This window comes from Gopherus flavomarginatus, chromosome 3 (genome assembly GCF_025201925.1).
Source record: "Gopherus flavomarginatus isolate rGopFla2 chromosome 3, rGopFla2.mat.asm, whole genome shotgun sequence".
In the NCBI taxonomy this organism is placed as follows: domain Eukaryota; kingdom Metazoa; phylum Chordata; order Testudines; family Testudinidae; genus Gopherus; species Gopherus flavomarginatus.
The window spans coordinates 161,269,483-161,289,224 of NC_066619.1; the positions used below are offsets into that span (position 1 = coordinate 161,269,483).

The 19,742-nt window shown below is 43.9% G+C and overlaps 1 protein-coding gene across 8 annotated transcripts in view; it reads left to right on the forward strand.

The window, feature by feature from the left end:
* Nucleotides 1–2,586: 2,586 nt before the first annotated feature.
* Nucleotides 2,587–19,742, forward strand: part of AFF1 (ALF transcription elongation factor 1) — a 188,568-nt gene continuing 171,412 nt past the window's right edge. For all 8 annotated transcript variants that reach the window (XR_007773513.1, XM_050946780.1, XM_050946781.1 and 5 more), the window contains exons 1-2: nt 2,587–2,801; nt 14,262–14,324. Coding sequence is in view for 7 of the 8 variants with exons in the window: in XM_050946780.1 (XP_050802737.1) it covers nt 14,290–14,324 (35 nt within the window). In the remaining variant the exon portion in view is untranslated. The remainder of the gene's footprint in view (nt 2,802–14,261; nt 14,325–19,742) is intronic.

The window sequence follows — 19,742 nt, forward strand, 5'->3', positions numbered from 1 at the left end:
AAATGTACACAAAGAGATGTATCCATCACCCCATCTTTTGCATAGCATGGTAAGGGTGAAAGCCATGGAACCTCAAAGCTATTTAGCGTGGAGATGAGAATTAAAGCATCATAAACTCTCGCCATCTGATCCCATGGAAGCCCCTTCCCCATAACTGTGTGTGTGGCTGGCTGTAAGGATGGCATAACATGAAAGCAAAGTTAGAGCCAAAATACCTTTGAGGATCTGGGGCACTGTGCTGAAAGGCAATACAATGATGCGTAAAATATCATCACATGGTATCTGAAGCATTTTTGTAGCATCAATTATTTTCCAGGGCTGTGTTGCACAGTGATGGTTTTATGGGTGACAAAGTGATTTTGGATCCTACTTAAATGTTCAGCAAATTCCAATGTAAAATTAGAATAAGGCTAGAAATACTGAAATAGGTGTCAATAGAACTATTCAGATTTTACATTTTGCCCCATAAATTTCACAGAGGTATATACATGAATCTGACAGACCCACAATGAGCAATAAATCTGTATTTTCATATTGAGAACATGGAAAAATTTTTCACATCCAATTGAGTTTGACCCATTTTCCTAAAAATAATCATGCAAAATATCTGAAACAAATGGCGAGCGTGGGAAAACACATTAATGTAAAATATCTTTATATGTCATTATGAATATTTGACACTACTGTAGTGGCAATCTGCCAGTCTAATACAAAACTATTTTATATTATGGACATTGAAAATGATGTTGGTGATACTGTCTCTAAAAGAAAAACAGCGAAAGGAAGCTAAAACTCTTTCATTCCAGCTTTGAATAGATTCATAGATTTCAAGGCCCGAAGGGACCGCTGTGATAGTCTGACCTCCGGAAAAACACAAGCCATAGAGCTCCCCCAAAACAATTCTTTTGAACTAGAGTATATCCGTAGAGGGGGGGCGGAATATAATCTTGATTCAAAAATTGCCAGTGATGGAGAATCTACCACAACCTTTGGTAAATGGTTCCAATGGTTAATTACTGTCTCTGTTAAAAATTTACACCTTATTTCCAATTTAAATTTGTCTAGCTTCAACTTCCAGCCATTGAATCTCGTTATAATTTTCTCTGCTAGGTTGAAGAGCCCATTATCAAATATTTGTTCCTTGTATTGGTACTTGTAGACTGTTCAAGTTTTCCCTTAACCTTCTCTTTGTTAAGATATGTAGATTGAGCTTCTTGGGTCTATCACTATAAGGCACGTTTTCCAATAGTCATTCTCATGCCTCTTCTTTGAATTATTAACATCCTTTTTGAATTGTGGACACCAGAATCAGACATAACATTCCAACTGTGGTGGCACCAGGGCCCAATACAGAGGTAAAATAAACACTCTACTCCTACTCGAGATTTCCCTGCTCATGTATCCGAGGGTTGAATTAGCCCTTTTGGCTAGTGTCTCCTGAGCAGATAAGCTTTACCCTTACTGTAGAGAGTTCCACTGTGCCAGAAGAGTGATATTGTCAACCACTGTCTTCCTCCTGGAGTAAGCTCTCTGGGGCAGGGACCATCTTTTTGTTCTGTGTTTATATAGTGCCTAGCACAATGGGGCCCAAATCCATAACTGGGGCTCCGAGGCACTCCTGCAATCTGAATAATAATATGCTGAGGCCAGGTGACTGAGTGCACTTCAAACAGTGGCACTGGAACATTTTTAATAGTGGGGATGCTGGAAGCCACCCAGCCCCCTTACCACCAGGGCTTTGGAGCAGAGCCCATTGCTGGAGTGCAGATCAGTAGGTTTTATACCCAAAGCTCGAGCGGAGCAATTCAAAAAGCTGACTGCTCCAAATCCCTGTTTTTCACCACCACCACCCTCAGCTGAGGTCAGAATCAAAGCCCCAAGCGCAGGGGGCTGGCAGCTGGCACCCCTAGTTCCCATGCCTTTGACTTCCAAGATGAGGCTTGAGACCCACCTGTAACTGGGCATGCAGGTCCCAGTGGTGGCAACAACTCTTGAGCTGACTCAGGGAAGGGTGAGGAACGGGCCCTGGGCTTGCAAAGATTCTGATCCATCCCCAGCAACCATGTGTCCCAAAGGCTACACAGCATCCTCATGGCCTGGGCCATGTAACCTCCTCCCCCAAGGACCAAGCACCATCCTCCACATCCTACCGGCAGGGCCATGCCATGCTCCAGTGCCCCCATTGGCTGGACCATGGGCCCAGGGAACCCCCCCCCGATTTACTTGTGTCTCCCTCGCTCTCAGGCACCTGCCCTGGGTCACTGCTCTGCAGCAGGGGTTGGGGACGCAGCTCCCGCTGGCCTGGCAAGGGACCCGGGCCCCGCCCCGCCGCAGGGACCACAGGGCTGAGCATCCCCAGCAGCTGCTCAGGCTGCTGCAGCCGCTGCCCGCGCGGCCCTTCGGGCGATCCCGGACACGCTAGGCGGGCAGCGGCTGGGTGGGGGGAGGATTCCTGCGCGCGCTCGGCTCAAGGGGGCGTGCCCCCAGTGAAGGGGGCGGGGCTTGGGCTCTCCCCACCGTCCTCCCCTTTTCCTACTCCTCGTGTGGCGCGCGCGCCGCCCTGCGCGTTCCAGCGCCCGGCCGCCTCCCTGCTGCTGCCCGACGTGCGCGCAGGCTGCAGCAGCTGGAGGCAGGGGCGGGGGGAGCCGTCGGGCTCCGTGCTGCTGCAACAGGTCGGGGAGGAGCGGAGCGGAGCCGCGCCGCGCAGCATCCCCGTTCTCCCCTCCCCCTGCGAGGCAGGGAGCGCTCAGAAGACCCTGCCCTAGCCCTTCCCCCGGGGAGCTCGCATCGATTTGGCAGAGGTGAGAGACCTGGGGTCCGTGGGAGGGATGTTGGAGAGGGAGAGCCCCCTAGAGCTCCCCTGCCCCCCGCCCTGGAGGGAGTGTTTGCAGCAGCGCTCGGGGAGAGAAGGTAGCGGGCAGTTACCAGGGGAGGTTGTTGGGAAACTTTTCTCCCTTGTTTCCTGCGTTGGGTTTTCCAGCCTTTCGGGATAGGCGCTCACGCTTTCCCATGGCCCGGAGGGTGGGGGGAGGCTTTGCATTGCATTACTTTGCTTTGCCTTATGAACAAATGCAGCAAGAGCGTGAGTGTGAAAGCAAGCAGCTGCCTGTCGCTGTATTTAGTGACCTTGTGACGTAAAAAAAAAATTGTCCGGAGTATGGGGGAGGGACTGAACTCCTGATAGGGGTATGAGAAGGGTCTGTTGACATTGACTGCAAAACTTCATTGTCTTAATTAGCTTTGCACAGGATTTACCACTTCCACTTGTGTAAAATCTTGTATTCCTTCTTAAAGACGGCTTAACAGCCACCAAGTATTGGGTCTTGCATTTCAACTCTACAGGATTATAAAAAACTGTATAATTTCAGCTCTAGCCTTGTCGGTGGTGAGTCATTTTCCAGCAATTGTGTGTGTCTCTTTTTTTCTTCAAGCTGTGATTTTTTTTCTCTTTTGTATTTCTACATAAAACGCAGCTTTGAGCTAAGTATCTAATTTATTCCCCTTATACTGGATGGAGTAGACTACTATTTTGCTCAAAGTCATCTGTATTTAGTATGATTGTTAAGACACCTACAAAGGACTTGTTCATATGAAAATGATATGCTATAAATATCTGCTCTAATCATTTTAATGATATAATTATTACTGGTGCTTATTATTTTATTTGTTGAACTGATAGTTTATATTGTTGGTTTATAATGGAAACATTTGAGGAAACATTATAATAAAAATATTAACTATAGGTAAACAAAGTCAACAGTGTGCAATTCTGAAACCTGAGGATATGTGTGATCACCAGAGGTCACCCTTTTAACCGAAGGGGCAGGCTTCCAGCTCTTCTCAGGCATGTTCTTTTCCCCAGGTTTGCAAACTGCTCCACTCTTGAGTACCTGTGTATGTAAGCAGTCCCACTGAGATACTCATCCATTTAAATGTCTGCAAGTTTGGGGCCTAACGCCACGTCTACACTACCATTTATGTCAGCAAAACATATGTCACTTGAGTGTGAAAAAAACACCCCTGAGTGATATAAGTTTTGTCCGCGTAAGTGTTCGCGTGCACAGCAGTATGGCAGTGGGAGAGCATCTCCTGCTGACATAGTTACCGCTGCTCACTGACGTAATTTTATTATGTCGACGGGAGACCTCTCTCCGCTCAGTGTGGAGTTGCTACACGAGTCATCTTACAGTGGTGCAGCTGCATTTGTTGCTGTAAGCTCGCTAGTGTAGACATGACCTCAGTAGTTAACCCCTAAAGCATCCATCTACTTTTAACATAATGCTATGGCTCACATTTTAAATTATTTAAAAAAAAATTAAACCAGAAAGAGGAATATGCATGTGAACTGCTCTAATCCTGTGGCCCTTCAAAACAATGGAAGACCTCACTTTATTTAAATAGCATTACCAATAAAGGATCAAATTCTGTTATTGAATAACAATAGGTTAAGCTGAAGAAGAGCTCCAGTCTTAAATTTCAAAACGTAATAGAATCTCCTATAACAAGCAAGCTCTATATATCCTTTAGGGCTAACCCAGGCTAAATGCTGGGGATCTTTTGCTTATGCCTAGTAATCCTTGTTCCTTATAGTCAAAGCAGCATAAAGATACAGTTCCTCCTTGCTATTCTCTCTCTCCCCCACCCCACCCCCCTTCCGCTGTGAGCTAAAAACTTAGCTTATGGGAGGAATTAATTTGCAACACTCTTCTTCATGGGGGTAGGAAAAGTAAAGAACAGTCTTTAGTCCTCTTTTTAGTGTTCCACTCTTGTCTGTCTGGTGTTGATGGGCCTTCCTTGTTGTCCAGGATGTGACACCTTCTGTTGGAGATCAACACTTGATGCTAGTTAATGTTTCTCTCCTGTCCTGTGATTTACACGGCGTGTCTTACAATGCAAACACTCGAATTTTACCTTCTACTATGGGATACAGATGTTATAAGTGAGATTATGGAATGCCTGTAAGTTACTGCATGCATTAAAGTCAATATATAATTCTAATACCTATTTTAACAATAACACACAGGTGAGCCAGACTGATTTCAGCTATGTATTTGTCAGTATTCAGTTGAAGCATGGGGACCTCTGGCATCACACCCCCAATGCAAAAATGATGTAAAAAGGGATGTCACTGGTGCTCCTGAATATGCCTCAGGGTCTCCCTACTCCTGACAAGGCATCTGCCACTCCATTTTATATTTTTTTACCTTGATATGGACTGTTTCCATGTCCTACTCCTGTAGACCTAGGCTCTAGTGTAATAGTTTTGAATTGGTCACTCTGGCTTGGCACAGCTATGTTAGCGGGGAGTGGGCTGATAGCATTTAAATTTTCTGTTATACGGATGAGGTTTAAGTTGCATAATAGCCCAAACAATGGCATAACTTTCCTTCTCTGTGTCAGCATAGTTCTGTTCAGTGGAGGTCACTTTTTTATTTAAAAGGCAATAGAGTGTCCCACACCCTCGTCTGTGTTAGCACTGCACCTAACTCAGTATTAGATGCATCAGTGCACAGCACACAGGATTTGCGGAAATCAGAGCTGACTAAAACTAACACTTTAAACAGGCTTCAAGGACATAGGAGGCTTTTTCTCCTGGGCATCAGTCCATATTCACCTGGTCTGGCTTCCCTTTTTTCGTAAGGTCTGTTTATAGAGACCACAATGTCACTGAACTCCTTTACAATCCTCTGGTGTTAATTGGCCAGACTGATAAAGGATTGGACCCGCTTCTCGGTTTGTGGGACAGGCCAATTCCGAATGGCTTCTACTTTTAAAGGGTCAGGGCGAACAAAGCTACTGCCCGCGCTGTGTCCTAGCTAAGATATTTCTGTGGCCCCCATCTTGCATTTTAACACCTTGATAGTGAGGCTGGCTTCTCTAGGCCCCTGCAATACGATTCCCACAAGGTTCAGGTAATCTAGGTTTTTTGGAGTCACTAAAAACAGCAAAGTTGTCTACATAATTGAAAATGTGGGACTTACCTTTCACAGGCTTAATTAATCCAAAAGGCATAATCTTAAACTCAGGCCACATTCCACTAAGAAAGCTGACTTTTCCTGGACATCAGCATCTAAGGCAATTTACCAGTATCCATGAGACAAATCCAGAGTATTTATGAATTTTGCACTACCCAGTAGATCCAGAAGGTTCTCTGTCTAGGGTGTAAGGATTAGGTTGGGTGATGTCATTTACCCTTCTAAAATCCATGCAGAATCTCAGAGGTTTATTCCTTTTAAGTACCATCACAGTAGGAGATGCCCACAGGCTTTTTGATTTAGTGATTGCTCCCATGCGCGTGCTCTTTGCTTTCTCCTGAATTTATCTTTAAAAAATAATATATATGGAGAACTACCTATCTCATTAGAACTGGAAGGGACCCTGAAAGGTCATTGAGTCCAGCCCCCTGCGTTCATTAGCAGGACCAAGTACTGATTTTGTCCCAGATCCCTAAGTGGCCCCCTCAAGGACTGAACTCACAACCTTGGGTTTAGCAGGCCAATGCTCAAACCACTGAGCTATCCCTCCCCACAGCATGGTATGGTCTGCTAGGAACAGGGCAGGACCTTGTAGTTTAAATGGAATGCATTCTTTTGTTAGTTAAACCTGACTGGTTGGAAAATACCTGCTTGTGGTATTTCAAGAGGGCCAACATATCCTACTTTTGGGTTGGGTTCAAACCCTCCCAAATTTCAGTGCTCTCCAGTGGAGTCTCTTCCTCACTCTCCAGGACCAAATACATTAAAGGGGCAGTAAATGTTCTCTCATCAGCACAATAAATCATATTCACCACCGTCTCTCTTTTGTGGTAAGTTTTCAATCTATTGACAAGTACTGTTTGCACAACTCCCTGCTGTGGGGTTTCGTTACATTGTAGGTCACCACCTTCACTCTGTTACCTCAAAAGGTCCCTTCCAACAATCCTGAACTTTGTTTTTCCTTACTAGATTCAAACCTAATATCAAGTCACTTACATCGAAAGACCTTTCTCCAACATGCCTATCATACCAGTCTTTCAAGGTTCTGATGCATTATGTCCATCATAGCCTTTAAATTCTCTTTAAAACAAGTGCCATACTCACCTACAGGCTCTTCCATATTGCTCTTCCAAGGGCCTTGTATTAAATCTAAGGATCCCTGCATCTCTTTCCCATAAAAGAGATCAAAGGAAGCAAACCCTGTAGACTCTTGGGGGACAGTCCTGTATGTGAATAACAAGGAAGCAGTCATTCTCTCATTGAGTAACATATGTCCTCAGCACAGACTTCAATGTCACATTGAATCATTCTATTAGACTGTTAGCTTCTGGATTATAGGGTGCGGCCTTTAGCTGCCTCACTCCATGCAACTCCCATAAGTTTTTGAAAACTACAGTAGAGAAATGAAATGTCTTTAAAAAAAAAAAAAGTGGCACTAACATAACATTTACAAATCATCATTATGCTTGTGTGGTATACTCCCCCCCCCCCCCCCCCCCGTGGCTGTCCTATATAGAATACGCTCTTTGGGGCAGGGACCGTCTACAACTGTGTGTTTATATGGTGCCTCCCACAATGAGATAAGATGTAGCATGGTGTAGAATTCATTGAAGAGGAAGGCGGGCCTAACAGTAGCTAGGAACACAAAGTTACGCTGAAACCTCTGAATTGTGCATTTATTTGCTAGAAGTATTTTTAAGTTAAAGTGAACAAGGGATAGCATAACATCTGTTTCAACAATGTCACATAAAAACTGCCCTTAATGCAGCTATTTCAGGTGTCTGGGTTGTCTGTTTTTTAAACAGCTTATATGTATCTTACATATTCTAAAAGTTGTGGTTTGTAGAAAAGCTCCCGATTGTGTTAGGGTTTCCTGTTGTCCTTAAATACTTTATATTGGACATATTATGAGATCAGCCACAGGAACCTGGTAAACTAATGTTGAGGAGTTCCCTGCCAGTGTGCCAGGATCCGTGACCTAAACTTCCTTCCATAGAAGTCTGCCACTAGAGATTTATTTACAGCAGGGGTCGGCAACCTTTCAGAAGTGGTGTGCCGAATCGTCATTTATTCATCTAATTTAAGATTTCGCATGCCAGTAATACATTTTAATGTTTTTAGAAGGTCTTTCTATAAGTCTATAATATATAACTAAACTATTGTTGTATGTAAAGCAAATAAGTTTTTAAAATATTTAAGAAACTTCATTTAAAATTAAATTAAACTGCAGAGCCCCATGGACCGGTGGCCAGGACCCGGGCAATGTGAGTGCCACTGAAAATGAGCTTGCGTGCCGCCTTCGGCATGTGTGCCATAGGTTACCTACCCCTGATTTACAGCTTCTTTTTGAGATGACACAGTACTGTAGAATCTCTATGTACATCCACTTCTTTGTATGACACTTTTAAAAGGTTGATAACATTCACTTAAAAATTAGGTTTGATGGGTTAATGATATCCTATGAAAACCTGTTTAGATATGTCTTCCACTACTGTAGTATCTGAGTGCCCGACAGCTCCAGGAAATAACCGACGTGATAATTCATAAGAAGTGTGTGTGTGTGTGCGTGTGCGCGTGTATACAACTGCTTAAAAAAATGTTAAAAGTTTGCATTGCTGTTCAAAATAGTATGAAAAAGAAATACTTCTTACACTAAGATAGAGTTATCCAAACAGAAATGTTAAATGGGTGTGTCTATGTATATAGGAAACAAATTTCCCAATCTGCCTCATTGCAGGAGAGTTTTCAGTCCTGACTAAATTCCCCAGCTGCTCTGCCGGGTTAAATGACGTGACAGCTAAAATAGCAGCATCTGCTTGGAGTTTGTCTACATTTATACTCTTCACGGGTGGAGTAGAACTAGTGGTATCAGTGATAGGAAACTTGTTGACAAAAATGCTTAGTGAGTGCCACTTTGCACTTGTGTTCAACACTAACCTACCTGTCTCCCAACATCAGAGTTTGAACTTAGCTCTTTCAAAGAGTGTTAGAAACTTGTATTATAAAAGTTATAAACTGTTTTAACTACTTTCAAACTCTCACTCTCCTTTCTAGGTGTTTGAAAGTTGTAGAGTCTTTAGGTGCTAAGTGTAGAGTTACAAAGCAAACCGTCAACAAATAAGTCTCTTCCAAATAGCAGTTTATCATCTTTCCTCTCCCACTCCACAGTAAAAGTCTCCCTAACAATTAGAACATGTCGCCCATGCTGTTTTGCCTGTTTCCATGGGATTTATAAAAGATCAGTGTTGGAGCCCTGCATCACAAGTGCTAGGTATTGCATGGCTATTAGTGACAGTATTACTGAGTAGTGACTTAGTGGCTTGTAAGAAGAATAAACATGCATAAATATTTACATTTTGATGGTTCCCAATTATATTTGTTTTTGTTCTTCAAAAAAGTTTGACGAGTTGAGGAACATTTATTCACAAACCATTGGATTTTATTTTGAAACTATGTTTATAAAAAACATTGCAATAAGCCATTTGAAAGAGAGTTCACTTCCTGACTCTGGCTCTAGAGGAAACCTCTGGCGTCTTAGAATTTCTAAAACATAGTGGGAGGGGGAAGAAACATACATCATTCAAAACTGGTGAAGGAGGAGACTGTCAAAGATCTGTAAGGGAAAAAATTACTTGTATGTTGTGTGCTCACTTTGAGAACAAAACCAGGGATTTTAGCTAGACTTCTTTACTATGTTAATTGACATTAGATGGGAAAGCTTCTGTTTAGAAACAAATATCTTGCAAATACAAACTGTGGGGGGAGAGAGAGGCAGAAAACAGGTGACAATTGCAGCTAGTGGTGGCTTACTGAGATATGATATATGTTAATAACTCTCTTAAATGAATGCATTGCTGGATTAACACACCTGGTTGTGAGATCAGGTCAGTGGCAAAACTCCCATTCAACGGAATCAGAATTTTATCCCAGAGATGAATGTTCCCTATATCCATACAGCAGATATAACATAGGTACTGGCAGTGCATGCTTCTCTCCCCATGCTGCCCAGTTAATCTGTGATGAATTGGTGTTCCTCTGTAGTACTGTACCTCTTGTGGCCCAATCCTTCTCCTGAGGGGCAAACTCCTTCGGCTGCACATGATCAAAATGTTAGGACCATTTGAGTAGTAGTTTGGAGAGTTGCTCCCTTGACCCACTTAGAACGCTTCCTGGGTTGTTTACCTACATTAGTTTATTTTAAACCCAACTTGAGACTGTCAGGCTGAGCTGCCTTTTCTACAGCTGTGTCATCTCAGTTTCTTTTCTTAAAACAAGATTACTGATCATAGAATGTCACAGGTATGTCTTAAACTCTAACTGGGAGCATGTACCACAAGGCATTTCATCCATTCTTAATTCTTACGTAGTATTTGAGCACTATTAGTTCCTCTGCAATAATCAAGTAAAATCTATTGTATACTTTACAGCCTCTAGTATCCAAGTGTCATGGGCAATGTTAATATAGTAAAGATTTGATACTTGAATGTTCAACAAAATTAACAGTTGTTGGGATCATAGTCCTGTTTCTGATAGTGGGGAGCTTTGGATAACTGAGATGTTGGTAGCCAAGGATGCAAAGCCAATTGGTACAGTTGCTTTGCACCTCCTGAATGGAGCTCAGTTCCTTCCACACCTAACGATGACAACATGAGGAGATGGAGCTCAGCACTTCTTTGGAGAAGGTCAGCACTTGGTAGGATGGGGTTCTGAGGCTAGACAGTGACTAGAGATGGGAAAGCCTAGAGAAGTGTGGAAAGTGTTAATCTCTTTAAATTCTCAAATATAAATGGAACAAAACCTTCTAGAGAGGCTGCTGCTCTCATACATTGTTGTGCTCAAAGTGGAATCTCTTCTGTTTGCATCCTACTGTCTATATCAGTGGTCCCCAATCCTTTTTATCTGGTGGGTGCCAGACGACGAGCCACCGAGGACCGTGGCTGGCGGACTAGCATCTGCCAAAATGCCGCCGATAAGTGGCAACTTCAAGAGGTGTCGCCGCTAAAAATCAGCAGCTTTTCAGCAGCAATACCTCTTGATGATGATGCTTTTTGGTGGCGATGCCTCTTGATGTTGCTGCTTTTCGGCGGCATTTCGGTGGATGCTTGTCCGCCGGCCAGTACGCAGGTGCAGATCAATGCCCTAGTAGATGCCATGGTGCCCCTGGGCACCACGTTGGTGACCACTGGTCTATATGTAACAGTATTTTGATAGTGTAGTCTCCATGCATATCTATTCCTGAGTCTTTTGAACAAGTTTTGTTTTGGTGGCTGTGATCTGACAGAGATGCTGTCATAAATTAATCTGAGCCCACCAGACTTGCTTGATATAGTGCACCAAAAACTGAACAACTTTCTAATGGTAGCTCTCTGGCCTGGAATTAAACTGATGACCTAGAGGTCAGCCTTTTTATCCAGTTACCAACTCGTCCACTCCTTTTAATTTCAGTTGGCTGAGCTGAGCTCCCACTGGTTCACATAACGCTACTGCAGCCTGTCCTCGAGCCATAAATCTGTTTTATGCTCTCAGTAGGGTGGGATGCTGCAAATAAATGGTCTGATCAGATAGTTAACCATTTCTGGGCATGTTTTCCTGCCAGCATTTATTTCCAGTTTTCCTTTTTCTCTCCCTTCTCCTGGTACCCCTGGGTTGTTGTGGGTTTTGTACGTAACTAATCCAGACTCGATTTTCTATCCTTAATTTCACATTGGTCTTATTCCAAAGCAGTTTCTTGTGGAGCACTTCTCAGCTCTTAATGAAAGCAATTTGTTAAAAAGCTACCTGAAACGTCTTATAAACCAATTATTGTTGTTCAGGTTTTGTGCAACCTATTCAGCTGGAGCCAGGTGTACACTACACACACACACATCAGTATAACTACGTTGTTAAGGGTGTGAAATGACATAGTTATACCAACCTAACCCCTGGTATAGACAGTGCTGTGTTGCAAGAGAGCTTCACCCGTTGACATAGCTACCGCTTCTTGCAGAGGTGGATTTACTACCCTGATGGGAGAAGGTCTCCCATCAGCGTGGGACCGTCTTCACTTAAACGCTGCAGCGGTGGTGCAGCTGCCCCAGTGCAGCATTTTAAGCGTAGATCCTCCCTGAGAAACTGGACATTGGGCAACTGGAGTAGATCTGAAGGAGGAATCAAGGTGATTATTGTGGTAATTGCCACAAGCTTTGTAATAAAATATGCTCCAAGCATTTGCATGGAGTTGAGCACAAGGAAGGCTTTGTAGATCGCAGATCCAACTCTTTTTTTTTTTTAATTGACCTTATTTTTCTAATGAGCAAGGGGGAGAGGAATACCGTGTAACTGCAACCCAATCGGCTGTGAATAGCACTCTTTTGTTACAGCCACCCATTTCAGTGCACGTCATGGTAACTGTGATGGGACATAATATCTGTGTTCTCTTTTCTTTCTAGCTTCTCTGTTCCTCTTCCCTGTTCTTTCTTTCTTTTTCGTTTGCCTTTTATTTCATTCCATTTTGCCATATATATTCTTTGTTTCCTCCATTCACCAGAAGGTTAAGTGATACTCTGAGTGGAGTGTCCATTTGGTATCCTTTTGTTCCTTCTCCTCGTGTGGCTGTGGTGTGCATGCTTTTGAGGTTGAACTTGAGTGTCCTGGGAACAGAGAAGAGAAGAGAACTTGGCGCTGGTGAAACTACTGCTTGAGTCTGTAATCCAGGGAAGGTAGATACCACAGCTGGGAGGAGAGAGGAGACAGTGGTAGCTTTCAAAGAGCTTCCCATTGCTTTATCTGCATTTATAGGGCATATTTGTAGTGGATGTGTGGGGGTATCTAGGGTCATGCAGCTTCTCTCCCTCCCCTATGTCTATCTCCCTGGACCAGTCTGGTGCTTCCAAGGGTGGCACCCCCAGTTGGAAAATACAACTGTTGTATGCTTTAAACAAGTGCTCATGTAACTCCAACATAGAAGTCTCTGGGCCTTGAAATGCTAAAGAGCCTGGCATGAGTAGTCACATCAGATGGTGGCTAACTAGGTGCTAGTTCTAGGGGTTTCTGCTTGGCAAATATCATCTCACAGTGCCACACAACACAAGCAATTACTGAATGTTTTGTGTTGCTCCTAGACATTTAGGACCTAATTCTGTAAATGCTCTCTAAGGAGTATAGTGCTTACTGCTGTGAGAAGTCTCTTTGAAGCCAACAGTTCAAACCAATGTTGTTCAGATCAATGGGACGCTTTACAGGACTAAGCACGATGTTCATTACCAGGTTCTTAGATTGTAAACTTCTTGAGGCAGAGAACTCTTCTTTCTCTGTGTCAGAATTTTACTAATGGATAGCAGTAGGCCTAATGCGGTGTAGCCAACTCTGCTGATTTTGTCATGAGTCTCATAATAACTATTGTTTTCCTTAAAGCCCCAGCTCATGGAGTCAAGTGGGTATATAACGATTTCAGCCTTCATTCTTAAAGAAAAAGTAAATTTCTAGCCTGTGTAGCTGGGGAGAAAGCTTCGAAATGTGACTCTGGTGTACCCTAAAGGCTCAAAAAGCAGATGGCAAATACAAAGAACACCTAATCTAATATTTTTACATAATCTCATGGTTTTAAAGCCAGTATCATTTTTGGTGAGCCTGACTCATGATTTTTGAACATTTTAGGGGGTTGGCAATACCGCTAATGATTTGCTGCCTCAGGCAAACCATCTATTCTGTAGAGTATTAGCCTTGCTAATACATGGTCATTCAGGATGATGGCTCAGACTGCCCTGCAGGTTTGAGAGGGAAAGCTGATCTTGGGGAGAGCTGCTGAAAAATACTGTGCATGTTTTGGTTTTGCTTTTTGTCTTCACTTGTAGATCATAATCAGAGAGCATTATTTATGTAGGGGTACCTGCATTTTGCTCAGTTATGGCTTTAGAAAACAAGCTATCAAAGGAGCTATCTGATGGATCTTACAACCAAAGCTGAAAGGAAGATACACACACACACACACACACACAAATGTAAATGTCTGTTCCTTCACTGCATAATTTCTGCTTCAAATTAACAAAATGTTTCAAGCAGGATGGTACTAGAAAGAGGACACTTCTCCGGAGATTGGACACACCCAGCCTCCTGTCCTGCCCTATACGACCATCTACGGAGAGCAGCGGTTTGGGAGAAAAGCAATTCCCATTGGTCCATATTATTACCTAAGCAAAGCTCAGGTGGCACCTATGATCAGGCTGAATGTTATGTGCTGTGTCTTACAAAAGGGAAAATACCTGGATATTTTTTACTTGTGTGTTAATGTCCCCTTTTCTCTTCCAGATGAGCTGATTTATGCTGAAGTGTCGTAATGGCATCCACGGACACACCAAGCAGCACCAATGGGTAGGAATTAACCCTGTGTAACACTGGGCACACACTTCTCTTTTACTTTTTAAACTAATTTTCAGATAAGTTCAGATTTAACCTCTCTTTATTCATTTTGAGACTGGTTGTGAGGGGAAAACCGATTTAAAACAAAACAATCTACTGTTCTTTGTAAAAGCCAAAGATTACTGTAACTTTCTTCCATATAAGTGCAATGTAAAATGAAGAATTTGACACCCACTCTCAATGAGGGGAAAGATTTATCTAGCAGCACCAAAGCAATGGCTGCTAGTTCTACAGGTTTGCTAAGTGGGGTGGAGCCCTATCTTAAAACACATACAGTGGTTTGATCCCTTCCCCAGGGTTAGTGAGAGAACTTAATGCATCCTGTTTCACACAGTTACCTGCATGAGGTTGACTGTGCCATTAAAATGCATTGCTTCTACCCTGAGTCACACAGCTAAAGGGCTGCTCTGACCTGTGGATGGAATCTTGCAGGTGCTGAGCTTATCCCTTGGAGTTGCAGGGGGCAAGGGAGGTGTGTTTAGGATCATTTCAGCAAATGAAGTGTATCTATCTAAAAGCAGGGGTGGTCATCCTGTGGCTCTGGAGCCACATGTGGCTCTTCAGAAGTTAATGTGCGGCTCCTTGTATAGGCACTGACTCCGGATTGGAGCTACAAGCGCCAACTTTCCAGTGTGCTGGGGAGAGTTCACTGCTCAACCCCTGGCTCTGCCACAGGCCCTGCCCTGACTCCACCCGTTTCTGCCCCCTCCCCAAGCCTGCTGTGCCCTCTCTCCTCCCCGCCATACCACAGCCTCCTGCATGCCATGAAATAGCTGATTGGGAGGAAGGGGGACATGCAGATCAGCAGGGCTGCCAGTGGATGGGAGGTGCTTGGAACGGGAGGAGGGGGAAGGAAAGCTGATGTGGGGGGCTGCTGATGTATTACTGTGGTTCTTTGGCAATGTGCACTGGTAAATTCTGGCTCCTTCTCAGGCTCAGGTTGGCCACCCTTGATCTAAGGCATTTAGATGGCCCCCCATCACGGTAGTATCTGATCACCTTTTATACATTTATCCTCCCAGCACCTCTGTGAGGTAGAGAAAAGCTGATATCCCCATTTTACAGATGGCAAGCTCAGGCACATAGCGACTGTGACCTGTCCAAAGTGTCACAGGAAGGCAGTGATGGAGCAGGAGATTGAATCCAGGCCAGCTCACTAACCGCTAATCCCTCCTCTAACCTTTTATCTAAAATTAATCTAGCTTTATTAATTTTTTCATTAAAATGGCATAGATATGTGAGAAATATCCTCTTTGTGTTCAGACACGGATATCAGAATACAATGTATAACAGCATGGATGAATCAAAAAATCATGGGGATTTATTCGATCACTGTCCTGCATACATCTCTGCCTCATCCTGGGATCAGATATCACAGCAAAATGAATCTGACAGCTGTTGTGAGTCTGCAGGGTACATTGTGTTCTGCACATGGTTGTTATCTTGATTCAATTGGAATATAAATCAGGACATTTAACACTCTTCACAGTGTGGTTTCTTACAGCTCTGGTGCCAAAGCCAACAAGGTATCTAAACCTCTCCAAGTTAATTTTAACCATTTATGAAAGTGCATATGTTGCTTTTGGAACATCTTTAAAATATTAGGACCCTATGAATGACAGTGAGGTAATGCCAAGCCATGTGATAGGAATTCCTGATGATGGCTGCAGAGAGCCAGTGGGGTGCAGCCTGCAAGATAGTCTTGTTCATGACCGAGCAGGTTCGTTTTTTTAAAGCTGTTTCTTTTAATTGAAATATTGAAATGGTGATTGGCTATTCCCCCTGCCCCACTCCCTCTTTCTCAGGAATATCTTATTTTAACATCTGCAGAACACTTTTAAACAACTGTATCCATTCATAAACTCTGCTGTTATTACTGTCAAAATAGTACTGTCAAATATATGTCCTTATTTTCCACTACCAGGTCTGGAGTCTTCCTCCAGCTGTGCGGGGCAGGCAAGGACTCCTGATTAACATTCATACAGTGCTACTCGTGCACTAGCCAACAGACATACACTATGGCAGAGATGTTGTCATAGGCCCCAGTTCAGCCAAGTGGTGGAACTTTCAAGTATGTCCTTAAACCTAAACCCATTCCAAAGTGTTTTGCTGAATCAGGGCCATAAATATCTTCTCCACCTCACCCCTTCCCAACTTCCTGCCCACCATTGGCCAGCAGTATTGCCATCACAATCCACAGCCTTTGTTGTACTGTGTTGTTGTAACCATGTTGGTCCCAGGATATTAGAGAGAGACAAGGTGGGTGAGGTAATATTTTTGTATTGGACCAACTTCTGTTGGTGGAAGAGAGACAAGTTTTAGAGCTTTCACAGAGCTGCTCTTCAGGTTTGAGAAATCAGTGTGTCACAGCTAAGTAAAAGTCGGAACAGATTGTTTAGCATACGCAGTTAACACATATTTCAAGGGACCGTTCCAGGTGAAGTGATTCGTTAACCTCTCCAGTCATAGGGAGGAAACGGGGTCGGGGGGGGAGGCAGGTGAAGGGGTTGTTTGTGGATTATAGATCATTTAAATCCAGTGTCTCTATTCAGTCCATGATGCTTAGTGTCTAGCAAAGTTATGAATTTAAACTCCCAGGCTCATCTTTTAAAAGTATTTTGCAGGTTTCCTTTTAGAATAAGGCTGGCTAGGTGAGATTTAGAGTGATGGCTTTGTGAAAAGTGTTCATTCACAGGTGATAGGGTGTTTCTGTCTTTTATCGTTTTCCTGAGTTGAGTTCATTAGAGAGTATAGTGATTGTCTTGTTGTTGTCGGTGCATTTGGTGCACTAGATGAGCTACGCCGCCACATGTTGGGACTGGGATGCATAGGATCCCTGGATCGCGAATGTACTGATCATTGTAGCAATGGAGATATGTCTGCAGGTTTTGTATCTGTTGTTCTGACAGAGAGCTTGGTTCTGATGATGAGTTTGGAGAGATTTGTGGGGAGCGGGGTGTTTGAAGGAAGAGAGGTTCAGGAAAGATTTTTTTTTTCTAAGGCTTGGGTCCCAGTTGAGTATGGGTGGTGGTTGTTTGATGCTCTGTATGGGTTCCAGTGTGGGATTGGAGGTGACAATTAAGGGTGTGCAGTTGGGGGTGGGGTTTATTTCTGTATTGAAGCAGGTTCTCTCCCACTGGAGAAGTAGTGTCATTGTTTTTTGAAGGCGGTTTTGAGCATGTTAAGGTGTATCTCCTCTGAATACATTCCGGGGGGGTCAGAGTGCCTGGCTGTAGATAACAGATTTCTTGGTGTATTTGGAGTGATTACTGGATCTATGAAGGTTGGTGTGGTGTTCCGTAGATTTCTCTTATACATGGTTGTCTGTAGAGTTTCATTCTTGAAGCTGATGGTGCTGTCCAGGCAGTTGATACTAGTATGGTAGTGTTTGAGAGAGAGTTTAATGGACGACGGATGGTGGTTGTTGAAGTTGTGTTGGAAATCTGAGGGAGTTTGTCATCTGTGCAGAGGATGAAAATATGGATGTATCTCAGGTATATCACTGGTTTTGTGGTGCATTTGCCCAGAAATTCTTCACTGTGGCCGATGAAGAGGCTGGCATAATTGGGAAGCCATGCTAGTATCCAGGGCTGCTCTCATGGTTTGGACAAAGTCTTTGTTGTTGGATGTAACATTTATTATACGTGAGGATAAAATGGATGAGTTTGGCCATGTGTTTGGGGTGAATATCTGAGGGCGGTCCATTGTCTTGTAAATATTTGAGGCAGGCAGCTATGCTGTCATTGTGAGGGATGTTGGTGTATAGCAGGGGTGGCCAAACTTACTGAGCCTCTGAGCCGCATATGATAATCTTCAGAAGTTCGTGAGCTGGGAGCCCCTGGGGGACTCGGAACTTGAGCCCCGTAGCAAGGGGAGCCTCAGAGCTTCAGACTTATAGGAGCCCTAAGGCCTGGCATGCATACTTCACAGGGCTGAAGCCCCACCATCCAGCCACCGGGCTGAGGCCCCGAGCTTCCCTCCCACCCAGTCTGGTAGGCGGAGAATGGGGGAAGGGGCATGGGGAGCTCCACAAGCCACACTTTAACTGTAAAAGAGTCACATGTGTCTCACGAGCCGTGGCTTGGCCACCCCTGCCATATAGGGAAGTGACAGCCATGGTGGTAAGGATGGTGTTTTGAGGGAAGTTTTTAATGTTTCAGAGTTCGTGGAGGAATGAATGAACGTCCACAGGAAAATGATAAAAGACAAAAACACCCTATCACCTCTGGGTGAACACTTTTCACAAAATGATCACTCTGTCTGGCCTGTCCCTCCACATCTTCAAGGAGATGCGCACAATACTTTCGAAAGACAAGCCTGGGAGCTTAAATTCGTAATTTTGCTAGATGCTAACAATAATGGACTGAATAGAGACACTGGATTTATGGTTTATTACAATCTATAACCCACTAACAACTCCCTTCCCCCCTCAGCTGTCCCCCTATTATTTCCCCCCCCCCCCCGTGTGACTGGAGGGGTGTTAACAGGCCACTTCATGTTGAATGGTTGCTTAAAATACATGTTAGCTACTTATGCTAAACAATCTGTTTCACCCGGTATTTTTCACTGTAGTTTCCCAGACCTGAATAACTCTGTGAAAGCTCAAAAACTTTTCTCTCTCACCAACAGAAGTTGATCCAATAGCAGAGATTACCTCACTCGCCTTGTCTCTCTAATCCACAGCCTTATTTACCTAGTTAAACTGGCTTTTCATGTCTGTTTGCACTCTTGGGTTTCAGTCTATTGCTGGCTTTGCAATTCTACCTTGAGGAAGCAGGATTGTGGGATTTACAGATTTAGGGCTTGTCTTCACTAGCAACGTTAAAGTGCTGCTGCGGCAGCGCTGTGACATGGCTGTGTAGTCACGGCATGAGACAGCGCGCTATAAAAAAAATCCACCTCCACAAGGGGAATAGCTACCAGCGCTGGTGCATTGTCTACACAGACACTTTACAGCACTGAAACTTGCAGTGCTCGGGGGGGGGGGGGGTTTCACTCCCCTGAGTGAGAAAGTTGCAGGGCTGTAAAGTGCCAGTGTAGACAAGCCCTTATTTTCTGTATCTGGGAGGCTATCTAGTAGACTTCCTACCCCCATCCCCACACTTATAGTAGCAACGTAAGGGTGTGTGCCTCCTGCTAGCTGTAAAACCTGTGGTGTGGGGAATATGAACTTGCCTAACAACTTAGTAGTGTGTAATTCAGTCTCTTTGTTGTTTGGAAGGAGAAGCACTGAGAGGACTCTGGAAGGATCCCAGTATTGTGATTAAAGGGATGAATCTCCTGTAAAGAGAATATATAAAAAGGGCCTTCCCATGTTGGGATCACTGCTTAAGTCCTGAATTTCATGCCCCCTGACTGGGGCACAGGAGC